Raw genomic sequence first — 24,428 nt, 5'->3', positions numbered from 1 at the left:
TTCCATGTCCAGTTCTAACTGTTGCTTCCTGACCTGCATACAGATTTCTCAAGAGGCAGGTCAGGTGGTCTGGTATTCCCATCTCTCTCAGAATTTTCCACAGTTAATTGTGATCCACACAGTCAAAGGCTTTGGCATAGTCAATAAAGCAGAAATAGATGTTTTTCTGGAACTCTCTTGCTTTTTCCATGATCCAGCAGATGTTGGCAATTTGATCTCTGGTTCCTCTGCCTTTTCTAAAACCAGCTTGAACATCAGGAGGTTCATGGTTCACGTACTGCTGAAGCCTGGCTTGGAGAATTTTGAGCATTACTTTACTAGCATGTGAGATGAGTGCAGGGAAGCCCTCAGGGGAAAAAAAAAATTAGGTACATTCCTTAATTAAAAGATACTTTATTGCCAAACAATGCTAGCCATCATCTACGACAAACATTCAATTCATAAAAAACGCAGTATCTGTGAAGTGCAATAAAGCAAAGTCTGCCTATATATATTTTCTGTCATTTCGCAGCTCAGTGGTAAAGAACCTGTCTGCAGTGCAGGAGATACACAAGACGTGGGTTTGATCCCTGGCCTGGGAAGAGCCCCTGGAGAAGGAAATGGCAACTCACTCCAGTATTCTTGCCTGGAAAATCCCATGGACAGAGGAGCCTGGCAGGCTACACTCTATAGGGTTGAAGAGAGTCGGATACTACTGAGCAACTAGACACACATACGTATATAAACACTGGGGTGCGGGACACCTCCCGGGGGTCCACGTCTCCGCCTTTCTGGGCTCTGAGAGTTACTTCCTGTTGGACTCAGAGGTCTTGCTGTGGTCTGGGTCAGGCTGCTGACCCAGCCTCTTCAGGTGCAGGGTGGGCCATCTTGTTAACCCCTGTTCTGTCAGTTTTAAACCTCCAGTGTTTATCTTTATTGTTACTAAATTTTGCCTTTTTTATCACAAACATGCCAAAAAGGTGTCTGTGTGATCGGCTGCTTTCAGAAGAGCCAGCAGGCTGTCTCGGGAACGGGGGAACGGGCCCCACTGCGCCCCTTGGAGGCCACAAGTCCACGCCAGCCTGAGCCTTGTGCACTGGTCTGTTGCTCGCCCCAAGAAACGTAGGGCGGGGGTGGCCTTGGCCCCAGACGGGCCTGCTGGGGCCCCCAGGTGTGAGGAGCAGGGGGGGGCGGGCCCCCCAGGCGGGAGGAGCAGGGGGTGGGGCGGGCCCCCAGGTGTGAGGAGCAGGGGCGGGGTGGGCCCCCAGGTGTGAGGAGCAGGGGCGGGGTGGGCCCCCAGGTGTGAGGAGCAGGGGGGGGCGGGTCCCCAGGTGTGAGGAGCAGGGGGGGGCGGGTCCCCAGGTGTGAGGAGCAGGGGCGGGGTGGGCCCCCAGGTGTGAGGAGCAGGGGGGGGCGGGTCCCCAGGTGTGAGGAGCAGGGGGGGGCGGGTCCCCAGGTGTGAGGAGCAGGGGCGGGGCAGGGTCCCCAGGTGTGAGGAGCAGGGGCGGGGTGGGCCCCCAGGTGTGAGGAGCAGGGGGGGGCGGGTCCCCAGGTGTGAGGAGCAGGGGGGGGCGGGTCCCCAGGTGTGAGGAGCAGGGGGGGGCGGGTCCCCCAGGTGTGAGGAGCAGGGGCGGGGCAGGGTCCCCAGGTGTGAGGAGCAGGGGCGGGGTGGGCCCCCAGGTGTGAGGAGCAGGGGCGAGGCGGGCCCCCAGGTGTGAGGAGCGGGGGGGGCGGGCCCCCCAGGCGGGAGGAGCAGGGGGCGGGGCGGGTCCCCAGGTGTGAGGAGCAGGGGTGCGGGTCCCCCAGGTGTGAGGAGCAGGGGGGGCGGGCCCCCCAGGTGTGAGGAGCAGGGGGTGGGGCGGGCCCCCAGGTGTGAGGAGCAGGGGGTGGGGCGGGCCCCCAGGTGTGAGGAGCAGGGGGGGGCGGGCCCCCAGGTGTGAGGAGCAGGGGGTGGGGCGGGCCCCCAGGTGTGAGGAGCAGGGGGGCGGGCCCCCAGGTGTGAGGAGCAGGGGGGGCGGGTCCCCCAGGTGTGAGGAGCAGGGGGGGCGGGTCCCCAGGCGGGAGGAGCAGGGGCGGGGTGGGGCGGCCAGGCTGGAGCCTGGGATGGGCGGGGACCGGGCGGCAGGGCTTTGGGCAGGTGGAGGTGCAGGTGCCCAGGGACGCACTCCAAGGCAAACCTGGGGGACTTGCTGAGCTCTACCGACCCGGGCCCTGAGTCTCCATGTTTATGATGTAGCCACAAACCACAGACACTGAAAAACAGGCGTCTTTGCGCAGCCTCCTTTCCTCAGTTAAAAATGCCTTCTGAGGTGGTTTTTGAGGTGCGCCATGTGGCCACTTCCTCCAGTTGCCGTGGTACGTGGCGCCGCGGTGGGCCCCGTGGTGTGTCCTGGGCACTTGCGTGGCTCAGGCCTCGGAACAAGGATTCTGCTGTTTCCTGTCTGGTGTTCTGACTATTCCAGTCCTCACAGACTCCTGGGTGCTGGCCTTGGTCTTCCTGGCACATCTCCACGCTCTGTTCATGCCAGACTCCAGGGTCTGTGATCTGTTTCATTGCCCGTCCGCCTCCAGCTCCTGGGGCGGCCCTTGGTTCCTTCACACGCAGATTCTTGCCGTGTTCATGGGTGTGTGTTGCATGTTCTGATGTAGTCATTTCACAGGAACTGTATGTATCTGTTTAGCTTTGGTATCAAGGGGAGAAGTCTCAGAGCTGAAGATAGTCTCTCTGTCCCATTTTTATTCTCTAGGAAAGTTTGTATAAGATTGAGAACATCCATTTTATTGAATATTTTGCTTAAGCTTCCCGTGAAGCCACCAGATCTTAGCTGTGAAAAGAAGAGAAGTGAAAAGCAAAGGAGAAAAAGAAGCATCTGAATGCAGAGTTCCAAAGAATAGCAAGGAGAGATAAGAAAGCCTTCCTCAGCGATCAATGCAAAGAAATAGATGAAAACAACAGAATGGGAAAGACTAGAGATCTCTTCAAGAAAATTAGAGATACCAAGGGAACATTTCATGCAAAATTGGGCTTGATAAAGGGCAGAAATGGTCTGGACCTAACAGAAGCAGAAGATATTAAGAAAAGGTGGCAAGAATACACAGAAGAACTGTACAAAAAAGATCTTCACAACCAAGATAATCACAATGGTATGATCACTCACCTAGAGACAGACATCCTGGAGTGTGAAATCAAGTGGGCCTTAGAAAGCATCACTGCGAACAAAGCTAGTGGAGGTGATGGAATTCCAGTTGAGCTATTTCAAATCCTGAAAGATGATGCTATGAAAGTGCTGCACTCAATATGCCAGCAAATTTGGAAAACTCAGCTGTGGCCACAGGACTGGAAAAGGTCAGTTTTCATTCCAGCCCCAAAGAAAGGCAATGCCAAAGAATGCTCAAACTACCGCACAATTGCACTCATCTCACATGCTAGTAAAGTAATGCTCAAAGTTCTCCAAGCCAGGCTTCAGCAGTACGTGAACCATGAACCTCCTGATGTTCAAGCTGGTTTTAGAAAAGGCAGAGGAACCAGAGATCAAATTGCCAACATCTGCTGGATCATGGAAAAAGCAAGAGAGTTCCAGAAAAACATCTATTTCTGCTTTATTGACTATGCCAAAGCCTTTGACTGTGTGGATCACAATTAACTGTGGAAAATTCTGAGAGAGATGGGAATACCAGACCACCTGACCTGCCTCTTGAGAAATCTGTATGCAGGTCAGGAAGCAACAGTTAGAACTGGACATGGAACAACAGACTGCTTCCAAATAGGAAAAGGAGTATGTCAAGGCTGTATATTGTCACCCTGCTTATTTAACTTCTATGCAGAGTACATCATGAGAAATGCTGGACTGGAAGAACCACAAGCTGGAATCAAGATTGCCGGGAGAAATATCAATAACCTCAGATATGCAGATGAGACCACCCTTATGGCAGAAAGTGAAGAGGAACTAAAAAGCCTCTTGATGAAAGTGAAAGAGGAGAGTGAAAAAGTTGGCTTAAAGCTCAACATTCAGAAAACGAAGATCATGGCATCTGGTCCCATCACTTCATGGGAAATAGATGGGGAAACCGTGGAAACAGTGTCAGACTTTATTTTGGGGGGGGTTCCAAAATCACTGCAGATGGTGACTGCAGCCATGAAATTAAAAGACACTTACTCCTTGGAAGGAAAGTTATGACCAACCTAGATAGCATATTCAAAAGCAGAGACATTACTTTGCTGACTAAGGTCCGTCTAGTCAAGGCTATGGTTTTTCCTGTGGTCACGTATGGATGTGAGAGTTGGACTGTGAAGAAGGCTGAGCACCAAAGAATTGATGCTTTTGAAGTGTGGTGTTGGAGAAGACTCTTGAGAGTCCCTTGGACTGCAAGGAGATCCAACCAGTCCATCCTAAAGGAGATCAGCCCTGGGTGTTCTTTGGAAGTAATGATGCTAAAGCTGAAACTCCAGTACTTTGGTCACTTCATGCGAAGAGTTGACTCATTGGAAAAGACTTTGATGCTGGGAGGGATTGGGGGCAGGAGGAAAAGAGGACGACAGAGGATGAGATGGCTGGGTGGCTTCACGGACTCGATGGACGTGAGTCTGAGTGAACTCCGGGAGATGGTGATGGACAGGGAGGCCTGGCATGCTGCAGTTCGTGGGGTCGCAAAGAGTCAGACACGACTGAGTGACTGAACTAACTAGGAAGATTTTAAATTATGTTAAATTTGCTTAATGATTTTAATCCTACTCGAATCTTTTCTTTTTAAGATTATTTGATAAGTTATATTTTTTCTAGGAAAGTTTGTACTTGGACTTAGGTTTTCACAGAATTCTTTTGTCTGTCGTTGGGCTTTGCAAGTGCCTGGTTATTTCTCCATTGCTCTTCCTAGTATCCCACTGGTGTCTTCTGCTTTTTTGGTCGTTCTTGCCAGAGATGGAGCCACATTCTTTTCTGTTAATCATTTCTTTCTGCTCTGTGTTCTCTCTTGTTCCTTCTCTACTTTCTTGAGTTGAACATTCTTATATGCATTGGAAATTTTGAACATCAAATCTTAGAAACAAGGTGGCAGTAATCAAAACATTGTGTTGCAGGTGTTAAGGTAGATTTTTTAATCATTGTGGAGTGTGAAAATAAGCCCTTAGATTCAAGGTCATTTGGTTCCAGCACAGGTGCCATGGCCCTTCCTGAGGAAAGAACAGTGTCTTGGATGGTGCTGGGACAGCTGGACACCGGCATGCAGAAGACTCCCCCACGCCCCGGCCTCTCATGATGTGGAAAGAAAGTGAAAGTCGTGCAGAAGATTCCCCCACGCCCCCGCCTCTCGCGACGTGGAAAGTGAAAGTGAAAGTCGTGCAGAAGATTCCCTCACGCCCCCGCCTCTCGCGACGTGGAAAGTGAAAGTGAAAGTCGTGCAGAAGATTCCCCCATGCCCCCGCCTCTCGCGACGTGGAAAGTGAAAGTCGTGCAGAAGATTCCCCCACGCCCCGGCCTCTCATGACGTGGAAAGAAAGTGAAAGTCGTGCAGAAGACTCCCCCACGCCCCCGCCTCTTGCGACGTGGAAAGTGAAAGTCGTGCAGAAGATTCCCCCACGCCCCGGCCTCTCATGACGTGGAAAGAAAGTGAAAGTCGTGCAGAAGACTCCCCCACGCCCCCGCCTCTCGCGACGTGGAAAGTGAAAGTCGTGCAGAAGATTCCCCCACGCCCCCGCCTCTTGCGACCTGGATAGAAAGTGAAAGTCATGCAGAAGATTCCCCCACGCCCCCGCCTCTCGCGACGTGGAAAGTGAAAGTCGTGCAGGAGATTCCCCCACGCCCCCGCCTCTCGCGACCTGGATAGAAAGTGAAAGTCATGCAGAAGATTCCCTCACGCCCCCGCCTCTCGCGACGTGGAAAGTGAAAGTCGTGCAGAAGATTCCCCCACGCCCCCGCCTCTTGCGACCTGGATAGAAAGTGAAAGTCATGCAGAAGATTCCCCCACGCCCCCGCCTCTCGCGACGTGGAAAGTGAAAGTCGTGCAGAAGATTCCCCCACGCCCCCGCCTCTTGCGACCTGGATAGAAAGTGAAAGTCATGCAGAAGATTCCCTCACGCCCCCGCCTCTTGCGACCTGGATAGAAAGTGAAAGTCGTGCAGAAGATTCCCCCACGCCCCCGCCTCTCGCGACGTGGAAAGTGAAAGTGAAAGTCGTGCAGAAGATTCCCTCACGCCCCCGCCTCTTGCGACCTGGATAGAAAGTGAAAGTCGTGCAGAAGATTCCCCCACGCCCCGGCCTCTCGCGACGTGGAAAGTGAAAGTGAAAGTCGCTCAGTTGCACCCAACTCTTTGGGACCCCATGGACTATACAGTCTGTGGAATTCTCCAGGCCAGAAAACTGGAATGGTTAGCCTTTTCCTTTTCCTTTTCCAGGGGATCTTCCCAACTCAGGGATCGAACCCAGGTCTCCTGCATTGCAGGTGGATTCTTTCCCAACTGATCTATCAGGGAAGCCCAAGTTAACTCAAAATGTAAGGGCTCAAACCTGGAAACCTTGCAGGAAAACACGAGAGAAACTCCTTAGCTTCTTGGGTTAGGCTTGTAGTTCTCAAATCCAAAGCCAAGAACACAACTTCAGGAAAGAAAACTGATGAAAGAAAATTCATCAGATGAAGAAATACTGCTCCTGGGACTCCCTGGCAGACCAGTGGCTAAGATTCTGTGTTTCCCCTGTGAGGCACAGGTCAGCTACTGGTCAGGGAGCTGAGATCCCTCAAGCCATATGGTGCAGCCAAAAGGAGTTGCTGCTCTTCAGAAGACACTACCGAGAAAAATTTTAAAAGCCACAGACTGGGAGAAAATACTAGCAAAGGACATTCCTGAAAAGGACTTTTATCTAGAATATGCAGCTCTTAACTCAGTAAGAAGATGAACAGTCCAGTTACCAAAGTGGCAGACATTTCATCAGAGAACAGATACAAGTGTTTAATAGTTACATTCCCTGGTGGCTCAGCTGGTAAAGAATCTGCCTGCAGTGTGGGAGACCTCGGTTCCATCCCTGGGTTGGGAAGATCCCCTGGAGAAGGGAAGGGCTACCCAGTCCAGTATTCAGGCCTGGAGGATTCCATGGACAGAGGAGCCTGGCAGGCTACAGTCCATGGGGTCTCAAAGAGTCAGATTTGACTGAGCAGCTTTCACTAATAGTCACAAGAAAATGTGTTCAACATCATTAGTCATTAGGAAAATACAAATTAAAACCATAATGAAATAGCATTTTACACTCACCAAGATGGCTGTAATCCAAAAAGTGGTGACAGGTGTTAGCAAGGAGGCGGAGAAGTGGGTCAGCAATGTAAGGTGCTGCCGTGCACTTGAGTCTCCGCACTTGACCGTGTGGAAGAAGTCAGATGGGGGGACTGTGCTGCGTGATCCCATCTGTAGACCATCCAGGAGAGGCTGGTCCACAAACGCAGGCAGGGGTGGCTGGGGCGGACTGACCGCCAAAGCCGCGAGGGTCTTTATGAGGTGATGGGTCTGACCTCAGACTGGGTGGCGTGGTGGTTGCACAACTCTTAAGTTGACTAAAAATTACTGAATTGTATACTTAAAACATACATGTAAATTGTACTGCAATGAAGCCGTTAAAAAATTACAGACGTGCTTTTAACTTAGTGTATTTAAATAGGTAATACATTTGGGGACTTCCTCGTGGTTCAGTGGCTACGACTCCCCTGCAGGGGGCCTGGGTTCAATCCCTGGTCTGGGAAATAAGGTCCTGCATGTGGTCCAGTTTGGTCGTACGGTCCAGAGGGCAGTGTTGCGTGAGAGGGTTATGTGTTACTGTCCCGAATCCCGCTTCATAGGGGTGCGCTTTGTGGCCACGCCCGTGTTTGCACAGCCCGGGCTTCCCAGAGCTCTGTGCAGCTCTGCGCCCCCTCCTCCCTGGGGGCCCACCCCACGGCCTCCTGCTCCTGCTGTTGGGGGGCCTGTGCCTGCTTTCTCTGGCCGACCTCTGCATTTTTTAAAAGTCCAGAATCAATGCGAGTCTCCTGCCGCCTGGGCGCCTCCTTAGCCCCAGCCAGGCCGTCTGCGTCCGGCTCTTTCTTCCTGGGCTGCCGCTTCTCGTCTCTCATGCTTCTGCTCTGCCTTCGTTTGCGGGTGACTTCACCGCGCTTCCTCTCTGAGTGCGTGCACTTCTTGTCTGAATGCGTGCTCGTGCTCTGCCTTCGTTTGCGGGCGGCGTCGCCCCGCTTCCTCTCTCAGCTAGCGTAGCTCTCCCTCTGGCGGCGTGGTGTGAAGCCCCGTGGCCGGGCTCAGCGCCTGAGCGCTGGCCCCTCATGCAGGCACGCCCAGCCCCTGGGCCTGGGTCCCCTGTGCGCCAAGGGGTGCAGGTCCCCTCTGACTTCCTTCCTGGAGTTGAGGGTTTAACGTCTTGCATCATTTGGGGGACCCTTCTGCCTTTAGTTTCTCGTTCTCCCCTGGTCTCTGGCGATTTTCAGACTCTGGTCTGCCTTCGTGCGTCTCACCTCTCCTTTATTTTCCTATTTCAGTTGACGCCTTGGTGTCTGCGCTTCTTTTGGGTCGTTTGCTCGCATTGATCTTTCAGAACATTGGTCTGCGTTCAGCTGAAACTAACCTGTGGTTTGACCGTCCATTGAGTTTTTAATTTGAATGAATGTGTTTTTTATTTTTAGAAGTTATATTTGAATATCTTTCATACCTGCCTGTTCTTTATTCATGGTGTTATATTTTTAATTCCTTCTTTCATATCTAATAATTTTAGCCGTGTATATTTCAGTTATTAATGACTCTCTTGTTTGAGTCTGGGGGGTCTGGTTTTCCGGCACACCCTAACCATTCCTGGAGGAAGCCTCACCCCTGAGCGAGGCGAGGCGTCTCAGGTGGGGCCAGCTCAGCAGTGCAGCGTGGCCAGGCTGTCCCTCCACTGCGTCTGCGTCCGGAGTCCCCTTGCTTAGTTTGTTGTCTTGAAGTTCCTTGTCACACGCTGAGGACTCTGGCCCACTGAACTCTTGATCTCCTGAAAGGCAGCCGTGAGCTTGAGACTCTGACCCACTGAACTCTTGATCTCCTGAAAGGCAGCCGTGAGCTTGAGACTCTGACCCACTGAACTCTTGATCTCCTGAGGGGTAGCTGGCCGAGCATGCTGCCTCCTGGTGACCCGCCCTGGATGTGGGGTCCGTGGTGCCGCCGTGTGTGATGTCTTTGCTGAGTCCCCCGCCTTCTAGTGAGCTGGATGAGCGTGATGGGCCCCTTGGTGGCCCTTCTGGGCGTGGGCCGTGGTGCCTGCCTTGTGATGTCTCTCCTCGTCGTTCCTGCGGAACACTTGGCCTCTGTGGCGCCGCGTGTGTGTCCCGCCGGCTAGAGCTTTGACAACAGGACTTCCGCCTTTCTCAGCTCATCTCTGAGGCCAGCGTGCACTGCCACGCTAAGCAAACAATTCTCGGGCTCCCTTTGCTTATTTCCTTATTTATTTTGTTCTCCCGTTTCTTCTATTTATTTGTTTTTTTAATTTTTATTTTCACTTTTATTTTACTTTACAATACTGTATCGGTCCTGCCATACATCGACATGAATCCGCCACGGGTATACATGATGGGGTTTACTTTAAAGAACTGTATTAATAAAACAATTAATAATGTTAGATTGTTTTTCACAAAGTGGCAAAAAAAAACAGATTTTAAGGTAGTGTGTTTAGGTCAAAACAGATTTATGATTTCCAAAACGTCTGCAGTCTTAGACTGAACGGGATCGGTAGATGGCTGAGAGAGCCTCCAGGGAGCAGCCCTGTGGAGACCCTCAGTGCACCTCCCCAGCTGAGCCCTCTCTCTTGCAGGTGAGCATCTGTCTGGAGTGCAACAGTAGCAAACTGCGGGGCTTAAAGCGAAAATGGATCCGCTGCTCAGCCCAGGCCACAGTCCTGCATCTGAAGAAGTTCATTGCCAAAAAACTTAACCTCTCGTCTTTCAACGAGGTAAACAGGAACTGTGACGAGTCACTTCTTATCTGTAGAAGCGACCCTTCAGAAGTTCTTTGGGTTTGTTTGCTTTTTACAGTTTTGCTTGGAGATTTTCAAGCAGGAAAAACAGTCTTGTCTGTTTCCTACTCCCAGTTAGTGTGATAGTAGATAGTGGTTAGGGCAGTGGAGGCCCAGAGCCCATGAATGTGGAGGCTACGGCTAAGAGAAGAGGAAGTGCCATCGGGGTGGCAGGGAGATACGTTACAGGTGCTCACCACAAGAGAGAGTCTGGACTTTAATTTCACAAACAGATGGATGAGAGTGGATAGAATGGGTGGGTTGACAGAGGATACTTCCAAGTTCTGATGAATGCTGAGACTAAAAGAAAACCTGTGCTTTAGTGTGCAGAGCAGGGCGGTCCCAGAGGGAGAGCGAGCATGCTCGCTAGAGGTGTCGGACGCCCTCCTGAGGGCATTCGCTTCTGCTCTAGCGTGGCTTGTCCGCAGGAGCTGGCCGTGCAGAAGCGTCATGAAAAGGCACCGTGGGATGTAAAGCCAGGGACTCGTGATGAAAACAGCCCTCAGGCTGCGAGGAAAGTGGTGTCACAGTCCAGAAAAAGAGGCAGGAGAGGCCAGTTGGGGAGAGTCTGGCAGAAGCCCCAGGAGAGCAGGCCAGTGAGGACAGAGAGAGGAGGCCAGCTCCTGAGATGTGTGTCAGAGAAGAGTGGGGTGGACGTGGCGCCCATGGAGCTGTGTCCACACCCCAACCCCACAACCTGTAATCGTGATCTATTAGGAAAAAAGGTCTTTCGAGATGCAATGAAGTTAAGGGTCTTTAGATGGAATACTCCTGGATTGACCCTAAACCCGATGGCATGTGCCCGTACAAATGTGAGGCAGGGGGGAGTACGAGACACGCAAAGAGGAGAAGGCGGTATGAAGATGGAGATGAGGTCGGGGTGATGTGACCACGAGCCGAGGGAGGCCTGGAGGCCCCAGAAGCTGGTCTAGTTTCTTCTTGGTGCCTATAACAAAATGTTAGAGGAGAGGGATGAGTTCAAGAATGAGCTGCCAAACAAAGAGGAGCCTACAGCCCATTGAGTCTGTAAAAAGACAGTAATATTAGAAATCTGACTGTTAGAAAACACTCCAGAGAGAAGGCCAAGTGTGTAGCTGCTCACCCTTTCGCTAAAGGGTTTAGTTGCTTGACTCACGGCGGCTCAGCTGTCTCATGGGAGGAGTAGAGAGAGGAGTTATCCGCGAGAGATCCACAAAGGATTTTCATGTCAGTGGCCTGGATCTGGGACATACCCGGAAGACCCACAGTGTTTTTAAGAACGTGGTATCAGCAGAACCACCACCAACTTGGGCTGAAGGGGACAGAAACAGGAAGAAATGAGAGAAGGCTATCAGACTTCCAAAATCCTACCAGTAGGAAATAGGCTGGTAAGAGCTGCTCAGCTGCCAAGGTGAGCAACCCCAGAGGGTAAGGCCAACACGGGCCCAAGAGAGCAGAACCTCGACCCGCAGTGATGTGTTCTCAGATCTTGAGACCAAATGGAATTTCCATTCTGGATTTCAAATGTTATGGAGACCAGTGATGTCTTTATGCCTTCTAATATCTCTCTCTTTTGGACTAAGAATACCTATCCTGTCCCCCACTTGGATTTTGGAAGCAAATAATGTGTTTTCTAGTTTCACAGACTCACAGCTAGAGAGGAATTTTTCCTCAGGATGAATCATACTCAGAGTCTCACCCATAGCTGATTCCTGTGATGTAGAAAATAAGCCCTGAGACTTTGGACTGATGGTGTGAAGATGAGATTTGGGGATCTGGAGTTGATGCTAGAGTGGCTTGAGCCTCTTTGAGCTAAAAAAAATGCATGCAGGGTGGATGTGGGTTTTATGGGGTCAGAGGGCAGACTTGTAGTAGGTTAAGTGGTAACCCTGCAAAATACATTCCCTCTGTAACCCTGAGGGCATCTGAATACATCTTTATTTGAAAAAAGGTCTTTGTAGACATGCAAAGGATGTTGGAGTGAAGAGACCTCCTGGATTATCCAGGCAGGCCGTAAATCCAGGGATGGTGCCCTTAGAAGAGCAGACACAAATTGTCTCAGTAGATTTTAAAGGATGTTACACAAAGTGTCTTCTCATACCACAGCTGCATGAGGTTGGAAATCAATAACCAAAGGAAAGCTAGGAAATTCACAAAATTGTGGAAATTAAGCAACCAGTGGATCAAAGGAGAAATCAAAGAGTGATTAGAAAATATTAGAGACAAAAAAAATAAGAATCCAACACACCAAAACTAATGATGCGTTGGAAGCAGTGCTACGGGGGAGGCTTATAGCTGTAAACACAGTGAAGCCAACGAAGATCTCAAATCAACAGCCTCAGTTTACAACGTAAGGGTCTAGAAGACTAAGCTAACCCTAAAGCTAGCAGAGAGAAAAGTAAAGAAGGATTAGAGCAGAAATAAAATAGAGAATAAACGACAGAGAAGACCAACAGCTTCTCCAAAAGATCGACAGTATTGACAGACTCTGAGCTAGAGGGACTGAGACAGAGGGCTTGAGTCATGTCAGCTGAAACAGAAGTCGGGACATCACTGCTGCTGAGTCTTCAGATACAGATTTTCAGAGAGCACTCTGAGCAGTTGTATGCCAGCAGATTGGATGACCTAGATGAGATGGACAGATGCCTAGAAACACAAAGCCTACCACGACAGTCACAAAGAAATAAGAAATTTGAATAGACCTGTAACTGGTAAGGAGATTGAATCACCAGTCAGAAAATCTTGCAACAACAAAAAAAGTCCTGGACCTGATGGCGTCCCTGAATTCTACCAAGCATTTAAAAAGCTACTATCAATCCTTCTCAAACTTTTCTAAAAGGTTGAGGAGGAGGACCACTTCCTAACTCATTTCATGATTTCAGCATAACCCTGAGAAAGCCAGATAAAGACACTACGAGGAAACTGCACAGAATCCCTTGTTAACACTGATGCAAAAAATCCTCCACAAAATAGTAATAAACAGAATTCAACATATTAAAAGGATTTACACACCATACCTAAGTGGGCTTCAAGGGATTAGGTCTGATAGAGTACCTGAAGAACTATGGATGGAGGTTTGTGACATTGTATAGGAGGCAGTGATCAAGACCATCCGCAAGAAAAAGGAATGTAAAAAGGCAAAATGACTGTCTAAGGAGGCCTTACAAATAGCTATGAAAAGAAGAGAGGCTAAAGGCAAAGAAGAAAAGGAAAGATATACCCATCTGAATGCAGAGTTCCAAAGAATAGCAAGGAGAGATAAGAAAGCCTTTCTCAGTGATCAATGCAAAGAAAAAGAGGAAAACAATAGACTGGGAAAGACTAGAGATCTGTTCAAGAAAATTAGAGATACCAAGGGAACATTTCATGTAAAGACGGGCATGATCAAGGACAGAAATGGTATGGACCAAACAGAAGCAGAAGGTATTAAGCAGAGGTGGCAAGAACACACAGAAGAACTGTACAACAAAGATCTTCATGACCCAGATAACCACAAAGGTGTAATCACTCACCTAGAGCCAGATATCCTGGAATGCAGAGTCAAGTGGGCCTTAGGAAGCACAAACAAAGCACGGACAAACCTAGTGGAGGTGATGGAATTCCAGCTGAGGCATTTCAGGCCCTGAAAGACTGGCTGTGAGTGCTGCACTCAACATGCCAGAAATTTTGGAAAACTCAGCAGTGGCCACAGGACTGGAAAAGGTCAGTTTTCATTCCAGTCCCAAAGAAAGGCAGTGCCAAAGGATGCTCAAACTACCGCACAATTGTACTCATCTCATAGGCTAGCAAAGTAATGCTCAAAATTCTCCAAGCCAGGCTTCAACAGTACATGATCCATGAACTTCCAGATGTTCAAGCTGGATTTAGAAAAGGCAGAGGAACCAGAGTTCAAATTGCCAACATCCCTTGGATCATCAAGAAAGCAAGAGAATTTCAGAAAAAAAAAATCTGCTTTGTTGAGTACACCAAAGCCTTTGACTGTGTGGATCACAACAAAATGTGGAAAATTCTTCAAGAGATGGGAATACCAGACCACCTTACCTGCCTCCTGAGAAATCGGAATGCAGGTCAAGAAGCAACAATTAGAACCGGGCATGGAACAAAGAACTGGTTCCACACTGGGAAAGAAGTACATCAAGGCTGTATATTATCACCCAGCTTATTTAACTTATATGCAGAGTATATCATGAGAAACGCTGGGCTGGATGAAACACAAGCTGGAATCAGGTTGCCAGGAGACACATCAGTAACCTCAGATACGCAGATGACACCACCCTTATGGCAGAGTGAAGAAGAACTAAAGAGCCTCTTGATGAAAGTGAAAGAGGAGAGTGAAAAACCTGGCTTAAAACTCAACATTCAGAAAACTAAGATCATGGCCTCTGGTCCCATCACTTCATGGCAAATAGACAGGGAAACAGTGGACACAATGAGAGACTTTATCTTCTTGGGCTCCAAAATCACTGCAGATGGTGACTGCAGCCACGAAATTAAAAGATGCTTGCTCCTTGGAAGAAAAGCTATGATGAACCTAGACAGCATATTAAAAAGCAGAGACATTACTTTGCCGACAAAGGTCCGTCTAGTCAAAGCTGTGGTTTTTCCTGTGGTCATGTATGGATGTAAGAGTTGGACTGTAAAGAAAGCTGAGCGCCCAAGAATTGATGCTTTTGAAGTGTGGTGTTGGAGAAGACTCTTAAGAGTCCCTTGGACTGCAAGGAGATCCAACCAGTCCATCCTAAAGGAAATAGGTCCTGAATATTCACTGCAGGGACTAATGCTGAAGCTGAAATTCCAATACTTTGGCCACCTGATACGAAGAACTGACTCATTTGAAAAGACTCCGATACTGGGAGGGATTGAAGGCAGGAAGAGCAGGGGACAACAGAGGATGAGACGGTTGGATGGCATCACCGACGCAATGGACATGAGTTTGAGTGAACTCCAGGAGCTGGCTGATGGACAGGGAAGCCTGGCCTGCTACAGTCCATGGGGTTGCAAAGAGTCATACACGACTGAGCGACTGAACTGAAGAGCGAGGAAGAAGAATATGTAGAAAACTCTAAAACTTCCACAGAAAGACCCTGTCAGAACGAACCGCAAGGCAGCAAGATGCAAAGTGAGCAGAGAAGGCAGACGCATTTTTGTACATGAGCAATGAACAAGCTGAAAAGCAGATCATAAAACCAAATACATTTATAATAGCATCAAAGAGAATAATATACTTAGCCATAAAAAGAAATAAAATTAGGTCATTTGTAGAGACGTGGATAGACTTAAAGACTGTCATACAAAGTGAAGTGTCAGAGAAAACAAATATATTACCACACGTGTGTGTGGAATGTAGACGGTTTCGATGATGTTATCATGTGCAGAGCAGAAATAGAGACACAAACACAGAGAACAAGCAAGGACATCACGAGAGGAAAGCTGGGGGATGGCGTGAATTGGGAGACTGAGCTGGACACTCGTGCACCGTGGACGCTGCATGGGAAGTAAGCAACTGATGAGGACGCTCTGTGCAGCTCAGAGAACGGTGCTCACTGCTCTGTGGCGACATAAATGGGAAGGAAGTCCAAAACAGAGCAGACATGCACGTGTGCAGCTTATGCACTTTGCTGTACAGTAGAAACTAACACACCATTATAAAGTGACTACAGCCCAATAAAAATAGGTTTTAAAAATGAAATACTTAGGAATTAAGTTAACGAAGGGAGTGAAAGGCTCGTACAGTGAAAATTACAGAAAATGCTGAAAAAAGGAAAGACGAGCAAGTGGGAACGTGTACCACACTCATGGACTAGAAGACTCACTGTCTGAAATGCCAGCGCCACCCAGATGGACTACAGATTCAGTAGGGTTCCTGTCAAGATCCCAAAGATATTTCTTGCAGAAATAAAAATGCATCCTAATTTTTTTATGGATTCTTAAAGAACCCAGATGGTGACTGCAGCCATGAAATTAAAAGACACTTACTTGTTGGAAGGAAAGTTATGACCAACCTAGACAGCATATTCAAAAGCAGAGACATTACTTTGCCGACTAAGGTCCGTCTAGTCAAGGCTATGGTTTTTCCTGTGGTCATGTATGGATTTGAGAGTTGGACTGTGATGAGGGCTGAGCACCGAAGAATTGATGCTTTTGAAGTGTGGTGTTGGAGAAGACTCTTGAGAGTCCCTTGGACTGCAAGGAGATCCAACCAGTCCATCCTAAAGGAGACCAGCCCTGGGATTTCTTTGGAAGGACTGATGCTAAAGCTGAAGCTCCAGTACTTTGGCCACCTCATGCCAAGAGTTGACTCATTGGCAAAGACTCTGATGCTGGGAGGGATTGGGGGCAGGAGGAGAAGGGGACGACAGAGGATGAGATGGCTGGATGGCATCACTGACTCGATGGATGCAAGTCTGAGTGAACTCCGGGAGATGGTGATGGACAGGGAGGCCTGGCGTGCTGCGATTCATGGGGTCACAAAGAGTCGGACACGACTGAGCGACTGAACTGAACTGAAAGAACCCAAATAGCCAAAACAACCTTGAAAAAGAACAAAACTGGAGGACTCGGCGCTTCCCGGTGCACTAGAGAGAGACACTGACCAAAACCGTGGTGCTGGCACCGAGGCAGACAGAGTGATGGAGCAGAGTGGAATAGATCCTCACACACCTGGTCCACTGACAAGGCCCTAAGACCCTCTGATGAGGAGAGGACAGCCTTTCAGCAGACGGTGCTGCAAAAACTGGATTCCCACGTACAAAAGAATGAAATTTGACCCTTACCTGACACAGCATTCAAAACTCAACTCAAAGTGTATCAGGGACATAAATGTAAGCCCTGAAACAATAAAGCTCTTGAAACATAGGACAGAAACTTGGCACTGGATTTGGCACTGATTGCTCGGATGGAATACCCAAGGAGCAGGAAACAAAAGAAAAATTAGACAATTTGAACTTCGTTGAATTGAAAAAAAAAAAATTGTATGGAATGGAAGGAAATATTTATAAATCATATATCTGACAAGTCTGTCCAGAATAGATGGACTATTTCTAAAGCTGAACACAAAAAACTCAGTTACACAATGAGCAGTGGACTTGGGTAGACATTTCTCCAGAGATGCACAAACGCCAGTAAGCACAGGAAGACATACTTGCCATCACTAATCACGGGAGAAACGCAAGCCGGAACTGCGATGAGACCTACCTCAAACCCCGTAGGGTGGCTGCTGCAAAAATAAGGAGCAAGTGCTGGTGAGGATGTGGAGAAATCGGGACACTTGTGCCCTGTTGATGGGGCATGAACTGGTGCACCACTGTGGAAAACACTGCGGATTTCTCAAAAAACTAAACAGGTCTAGCGTGAGATCCAGCAGCGCCACTCTGGGGAGCACCCAAAAGAAGTGAGAACAGGATCCCGAGGGAGTGTCTGTACCCCCACGCTCACAGCAGCGCTGTCGACAGCGGGCGAAAGGTGGAGGCAACCAAGTGTCCATCAGTGGGTGATGGATAAGCAGAATGTGGTCCGTCCATGCAGTGGAATATTCTGCCTTGGACAGGAAGGAAATTCTAACACCTGCTACAACATAGATGGATCTCGAGCAACTGTGCTAAATGAAGTAAGCCAAACACAGAAGGACAAATACTGTCCAGTTTCACTCATACTGGGTCCCCAGAGGCATCGGAATCATACAGACAGAAAGTACGACAGGAGTTGCCGGTGCTGGCCAGGGGACGGGCGGTTACTGACTAAGCGGGCAGTTACAGGCTTACCCACGCAGAGCCCGTGGATGGGCATGGTGGCAGCTGCACACCGTGGAGGTAGTAACGCCACTGAGCTGTGCACTTAGAAATGGCTAGGCTGGTAAATTTCACTTGCATCTTACCCCAGTTACTTTAACAGTAAATAAGAGTGAACTGTTGGTGCACACAGAGGAGAGAGAGTTGGGGCCACCTCGGGACGGAAGCAGGGTTGGAAGGATGCCGCCCTGTGCCAGGGAGTCCTGGCGCCTCCAGAGGGCCTGAGCCTGCGGGCTCCCAGACAGAGCTCTGAGGACTGCGCTCCTGGCGTTCTCCGTCCTGACCCGCAGTTGTGCTGTCTCCACGGCAGACACAGGGAGCACACGTCGGGACCCTTCCTCCCCTGCCTTGAGAGAGAAGTTTAGAAGACCATCTGGGAATTCCTGGTGGCCCAGTGGTTAAGACTCGGTGCTTTCACTGCAGTGGCCTGGGTTCAGTACCCTGTTCAGGAAACTACAGTCCTGTGGACTGCATGGCACTGCCAAAAATAATACTAATAAAAAGACCACCCAGGTCAACACCATTTGTCGTCAGGGAAACGCAGATTGAAACACTCCACACCTGCAGAATGTCCAAAACCTAGGGCCCCAACACCACCACATGCTGGCAGGGACGTGGAGCAGCAGAAGCTCTTCACTGCCAGTGGAAACGCAAGGTGGTGCAGCCACTTAGGAAAGCAGTTCGGCAGTCAAGCCCCTTGGTACTTAACCAACGGGGCTGAAAACTTAGGTCCACGAGAAGATTTATACACGGATGTTTATAGCAGCTTAGTCATAGTTGCCAAAACTTGGAACCCAAGGCATCCTTCAGAGGTAAATGGATAAGCAAACTGTGGCCTATCCAGACAGTGGAATGTCACTCGGCCAAGAGAAAAGAGCTAACAGCGTGAGAGACGCGGAGGAGCCTTCAGTGCATATGACAGTGGAAGAAGGCAATCCAGACAGCCTGCATGCTGCGACCCGCGCCTGCGACGTCGGGAAGACCCGTGGAGACGGCGCAAGGAGCCGGGGCGGAGGGCGAGAGGGGCGGGCCCCCCAAGGAGCCCTAGGGCCGCGAGCCTGCTCGGAGTGACTCGTCTCTGTGTCCGTCCAGGCCCCCAGGAGGCACAGCACCGGCCCTGAGCCTGGCGGGGGCTGTGGTTGTGGGAGGTGAGGAGGTGTTGGCTGAGGCTCATCAGGTGTAACATGTTCACATCAGGGGTGCTGCTGGCGGGGAGAGGCTGTGGGGCGGGGCCAGGAGATGGGTGAGGGCTCTGTACCTTCTGCTAAATTTTCCTGTGACCCGAAAACTGCTCTGAAAGGTCTTTATGAAAAGAAAGGGAAGAACTGTCTGTGGAGCCCATAACCTTTCTCCACTGAGGTGAGAGGGACAAGCCTGGCCAAGATGGGCTGGAGCTGGGGCACGAGGCGCTTCTTGGTGACAGTAGCCTGGAGGCTGCCGTCCCACAGCAGGGCTGCCACCTTGCCGTGTGTGGACAGAGGCCCCTGAGTGCTCTCCACCCTCGGCGGGGGCGGGGGGCGGCCTTCCAGGCTGCTTCCCGCCGGTGCTGCCCCAGAAGGAAGGCAGGTGGCTCTTCCCTGACGGGCGTGACCGCCTGCACCAGAGGCCCCGCTGACTGAGGTCTTGTTCTTCCGGCAGCTGGACATTTTATGCAACGAGGAGATCCTTGGCAAGGACCATACACTCAAATTTGTCGTCGTCACGAGGTGGAGATTCAAGGTGAGACTTTGCTGTGATTTTGTGTGGCTTATTTCAGAGCTTAGGAGTAACAGCCCACCACGGGACTGTCGGCAGTGCAGTCGCTCTGAAGTCGTCAGCCCCAGGGGGCCAAGGGTAGTGCAGTCCCCAGGCCCCCACTTGTCTCATCTCTCCTGGTCAAGGTGACTGACGTCCTGGGGAGGGAGGGGCCACTGCAACCAGAAGGCACGCTTCCAGCCACGCTGCCTCTCTGGAGCAGGAAGCAGACGGGCGTGACCCCCAGGGTCTGCCTGAGAGCAGGGCAGAGACAGGCTGGCCGACCACTTCCTGGGGCCGGGGCAGGGGCAGGCGGGGGCTCCCTCCGCAGCTGAGCCCCGCGGGGTCCCGGCCCCTCCCTCCTTGTCTTGCAGAAGGCACCTCTCCTGTTGCACTACAGACCCAAGATGGACCTGCTATGAGCACCGCGGAGACGAGGCACCCAGGCGCCTGAGGGCACGCGCCAGGCGGGGCCAGAGCACGCGGGTGCTGCCCCGGGTGCCGTGTGGACCAGGCCTCGAACAGAGAGTATTTATCACTTTTGTACGAGAGAGAATTCACACGTGACGAGACGCTCGGCACAGGGTTACAGACGTGATGCGCGGGGACCAGCGTGAGGACGACGAGGTGGCAGCCTTCATTCCAACACGTGACCTTTGCTTGCTTTCCAGGTCTTGAAAATCTCAGTCACTTCCATTCAGTTTATGGATTAGGTTTCACGATAGCCCCAAATACTTGTACGTTTATTGAATCCTTCCTAAGTTATTGGAAAAAATGTCTTTTCATGGTGAATGATGATATTTATGTTGCCTTTAGCTTCCTGAAGACTTAGAAGATATATAAAAATTTAATTTAAAAGCAACCAAAAGAGGTTTCCATGAGTATCGTGAGTTAACCATGGTATTTCACTTTCCACGTTAGGGAATGTGAAGCCGGGGGCCTCTGACCCCCGGGGGATCCAGAGCCCAGGGCAGGGTGCTGCCCCCCAGCACCAGTGCAGCTTCTCAGCAGAGCGGACGGGACCAGTCAGCGCTGGTTCTCAGAACAGCTCTTCTTCTGAAAACTTGCTTTTATTAAATAGGGCACAAGTTGCTCAGTGCCACTGGTTAACTTCACGCTGATTCTTTCCCTTTTTCGTTTTGCTGAAGGAATTGATGGTGGTTGCGGGGGTGGGGCTGGCGCCCAGGGGTATGTCTCCACTGAAGCCCCAGGCGTGCAGACCCCAGGGCCCGCCCGGTCCACCCTCAGCAGTGGGCACGTCCGCCCTGCCCACCGCCCTCTCCCAGAGCAGACGGCGGGGCCGGCGGGGTCCTGTGCGTCAGAAGCTGCTGTCCTCAGTTACTTAGGACCTAAAACCCAGCAAAGGCAGCACGCTCTCTGTTAACCTTTCTCCTCCCAAATGTTCGTATTTTTGTGGAATTCGAGAATAAACTCTTTGCCAGCACATCCATCTTTGTTCTTTCAAGATCGTAGTTTGGAATGTGTGGAGGCAGGAGCGAGGCGAGGGCCCCTCTGGGTGTGAGCTCATCCCGGCTGCATGTCTGTCCCCGTGCGCGTCCAGCGGCTTTTGCCTGCGCTTCGGGCTCTTCCCTGCCGTCCCCTCGGCTCCCTGGGGTCCTGGGGCCACCTCGTTCAGTAGGTAGACTTGATGGTCTCCTGAGAGCTGGGTTTTCCGTGAAGAACGTCACCTTGGGGACTGGAATTTTTCTTGAACTTGCTTTGGCAGAGGTGGTCAGGCTCATCGACACTCAAGTTTGTCTATTTTCTTTCACTTCCTGTTTCATATGCATAAACGTCAGAAGCAGCTCCTTAGTGATGAGTAAAACAGAGTAACTCAGTCCAAGTGATTTTAATCTGAGGCCTTTCAGAAACCTAAAGCCAAGTTTTCCCTGGGAGTCGGTCACAGTCCGCCTCTTTATTTAAGCCCATTACTCCCAGACTGTTTGAATTATTAGTTTCCTAAGCCCATTTTTCATGCAAATCATTTTTAAGAGTTCCTATTCAAGGGTCTAATGAGTAGATGTGTATGAGTAAATATTACCTGTCTACCTCAGATACACATTTCTCTGAAACGTTCTGTAAAACCATGTGTTCTCAACGCAGTTGAAGCATAAGACTAGAATGTAGGCATTCTGTGTGGTCAAGGTAAGGAAAGATTAAACAGGATGAGCGTCGAAGTTCACATACCATTAATTCAGGGTCAGACTAACAGGAGCCTGACTGTGTGGTCTCATAGTGTGTGCCTGTAACCTTGCGCTGTCTTTGCGATCACTTGAATTTGCTATGGTGCTAAGTTGATGTACTTCATACACAGAGAGGTGGAGGCGGGTGAGCCGGTGCCACCGTCCCCCTGGGCCCCGACCACCCTGGGTCCTGCGTGTGTAGCGTGTGGTCCTGATGAAACCTCAGCAGCAGAAGTACCTGTTTTTCTAAGACGTCCCCGTGCAGACTGTCTTCACTGCAGGAGAGCCCGGTCCTGCCACCTCTGGTCCGACGCAGCCTTAAGGGCCGGCTGGGGCCCTTGCAGCAGAGGGAAGCCTGCCCTGTCCTCACGCGTCTGCTTAACATCGAAGGGAGACTCTCATCTTTTCCAGCATGAAAGCCGGGATCAGTTAGTGATTGGATCCTGTCACTTTTTTGTTTTTCTTAAACAGATGGAGTTACTGTGAAGTAGTTTTCACAACTGTTTATGCTGGTAAAACAAACACTGTCAGCAGCAGCAGCAGCAGCAGCAGCAGCAGCGAGCTTGTCACCAGTGCAGGGCCTCACTAGACACAGGCGTCAGGAAAATAGAAGATTCAGATAGAATATATAATATTGAATTTAAGATTTGGGGGGTGAAAAAGAAGAAAACTTAACTTTATAAAATTATTTATTCTATTTTAAGCCCTTTATCATATTTTTCCCATCCAATTGTTTGTTTTCAGTGGCCCAGCTTTATTTACAGGCATATAAAATGAAATTGTGAGGTGTTTTGCAAGCTTCTTCTTTTTACTTTGAGTAGCTTTAATCTGTGTGTTTTGTTTCTCACGGACGAAGTAGGCTCCAGCGCGCTCCTAGAGTCAGGTTGAGTGGCCCGCAGCATCTGTTCTGCTGACTTGAAGAAGGTGCAGGGACCCCTCCGAACGTGTACACGCAGCTCAGATTCTTGTCCGTTGTGGTCCTCACAAGAATGCTGTTGTCGGGAGTGTGTGGGGGCCTGCATGGGGGTGTCGGCCATGGGTGAGAGTAAGGGACCACGTGGCCGAGACCGGCCTCATGCCTTGGGCCCGCGTGCTGGCGGCCCAGGACACACCCCCTGCTGACCACAGCTGTGACGGTGCTTCTTCCTGGGCTCCAGAGCCCTGCAGGGCTTGTGGCCTCCACGCCCCCTCGTGATATTAGCAGTCTTTAGAAGTTCATTTGTTTTTTTCTCAAAGCCCACAGGATGTATTTTACAGTGATTTTGAAATGTGTCATTGGACTGAATATCCTAGGAACGAGCCAACTGATTTCTTCTTTGCACGTGAATATTTGATGCGCTCTCAGAACACTGAAAATACATCTAGTGCAGATAAATCACGAAAAGCTCAGCTCCTCTTTCCTCAGGAAATCATTTACACTCCAGCACATCATGTGTGACCTTCACGTGATATACCAACATGTTTCTTGCCTTGGTGTTTAAACTAAATAGGTTGGGATAAGTTGTTAGGAAACGATTCGGACAACACTGAAGTCACCACTGAGATTCTGCCCCTGCTGGGGAGCTGCCCGCCTCATCAGCTCACAAGTCTCCACATCTGGGGCGCGTCTGAGGGCCTGAAATTTTGCGTGTCCCTGAACACGTGTGTAACGTTCGTGTAAATGTCTATTCCAACAGCTTCGTCAGGTGCAAGAAAACCGATTTTCCTGAAAGATGTAGCATTCGGGGGCGAGAGCCCTTGCCTACGCTGGTGTCCCACGTGGAGCTCGGGCTGGGGGGCTGTGGAGGGGACGCTGCACACACGTGTTTCTGACTGTTTAGTTTGGAAGTTTACATTTTTTATGCTTTGTGTTGGTGTGAAATTTTTTTGTACTATTGGTGGCTAGATTTTAATCTAAAAATCTTTTTTGGAATATTGCTTAAATGTTTTGATTTTATGATAGTGAAGCTTGTATTCAGTGTTTTGCCAATTGATATTATATGCTTGTAATAAAAGCAAAAGGAAAACCTACCTAGTTCTTTGAAGCTGGATATTTGTTACCTAAGATGTTTGTAGAAGTGTAAGATAGGTGCCCTGTTAGGGTGATCCAGTACCCTGTGTATCGGTGAAGACGAGCGCACACCGCGCCAGACCCACCCTCCCAGCCTGGACCCTCTGCCCCACGTGGCACCTGCGGCTATGACCTTGGATGCAGGCTTCATTGAGCTGGTCTGGTGTTTGGCACCAGAGGTTTGATGGGGACTCTGGGAGCCCACGCTTGTCTGTTTGCCTGGAGAGGGAACTGTTTGGAGCTGTGTGTGCCAGGGGAGCTGTGTTAAAGAAAACCTGATTCCTGTTACCGGCAGACCGCCAGCAGACTGGCACCCTCTTCTCGTGTTAGCTGGGCTTCCCCAGAGAGCAGGCCGCACAGGACACGTGCGCACGCAGGTTTCTTGTGAGGAGGCCCTCGGGGGGCTGAGTGATGCCCATCCCCATGGGAGGACGCAGACTGCCCATTCTGAGGCACGCTCACCTGAGGTACCCTCACACACACACCAGAATAATCTTAACTTGGGCACTGGGGCCCCGCCAGGTGGACACAAAATCAGCCATCGCAGACAGTTCAAGGGAAAAAGTACTATGCCCGAAACGTAGTTTCCAAAGGCTGAGTAATTCACAGCAACCTTGAAAATCGGAGAAAGCTAGAATTGAAAAAAAAAGGGAATATATTGACCAAAGTTATACTCCTTGAGTTTCAGATCCGTAAACTCTGT

The 24,428-nt window shown here is 50.2% G+C and overlaps 1 protein-coding gene across 2 annotated transcripts in view; it reads left to right on the top strand.

Annotated features, from left to right (window-relative positions):
* The window catches only part of PCGF3 (polycomb group ring finger 3), a 55,438-nt gene extending 31,846 nt beyond the window's left edge, over positions 1–23,592 (top strand). For both annotated transcript variants that reach the window (XM_068975005.1, XM_068975004.1), the window contains exons 9-11: positions 9,792–9,929; positions 19,397–19,477; positions 19,867–23,592. In XM_068975005.1, the coding sequence (XP_068831106.1) occupies positions 9,792–9,929; positions 19,397–19,477; positions 19,867–19,914 (267 nt within the window). In that variant the 3' untranslated portion in view covers positions 19,915–23,592. The remainder of the gene's footprint in view (positions 1–9,791; positions 9,930–19,396; positions 19,478–19,866) is intronic.
* Positions 23,593–24,428: the final 836 nt, after the last annotated feature.

Source organism: Capricornis sumatraensis, chromosome 7, assembly GCF_032405125.1.
Source record: "Capricornis sumatraensis isolate serow.1 chromosome 7, serow.2, whole genome shotgun sequence".
Taxonomy (NCBI): Eukaryota; Metazoa; Chordata; class Mammalia; order Artiodactyla; family Bovidae; genus Capricornis; species Capricornis sumatraensis.
This window is presented reverse-complemented; position numbering and strand designations above follow the sequence as displayed.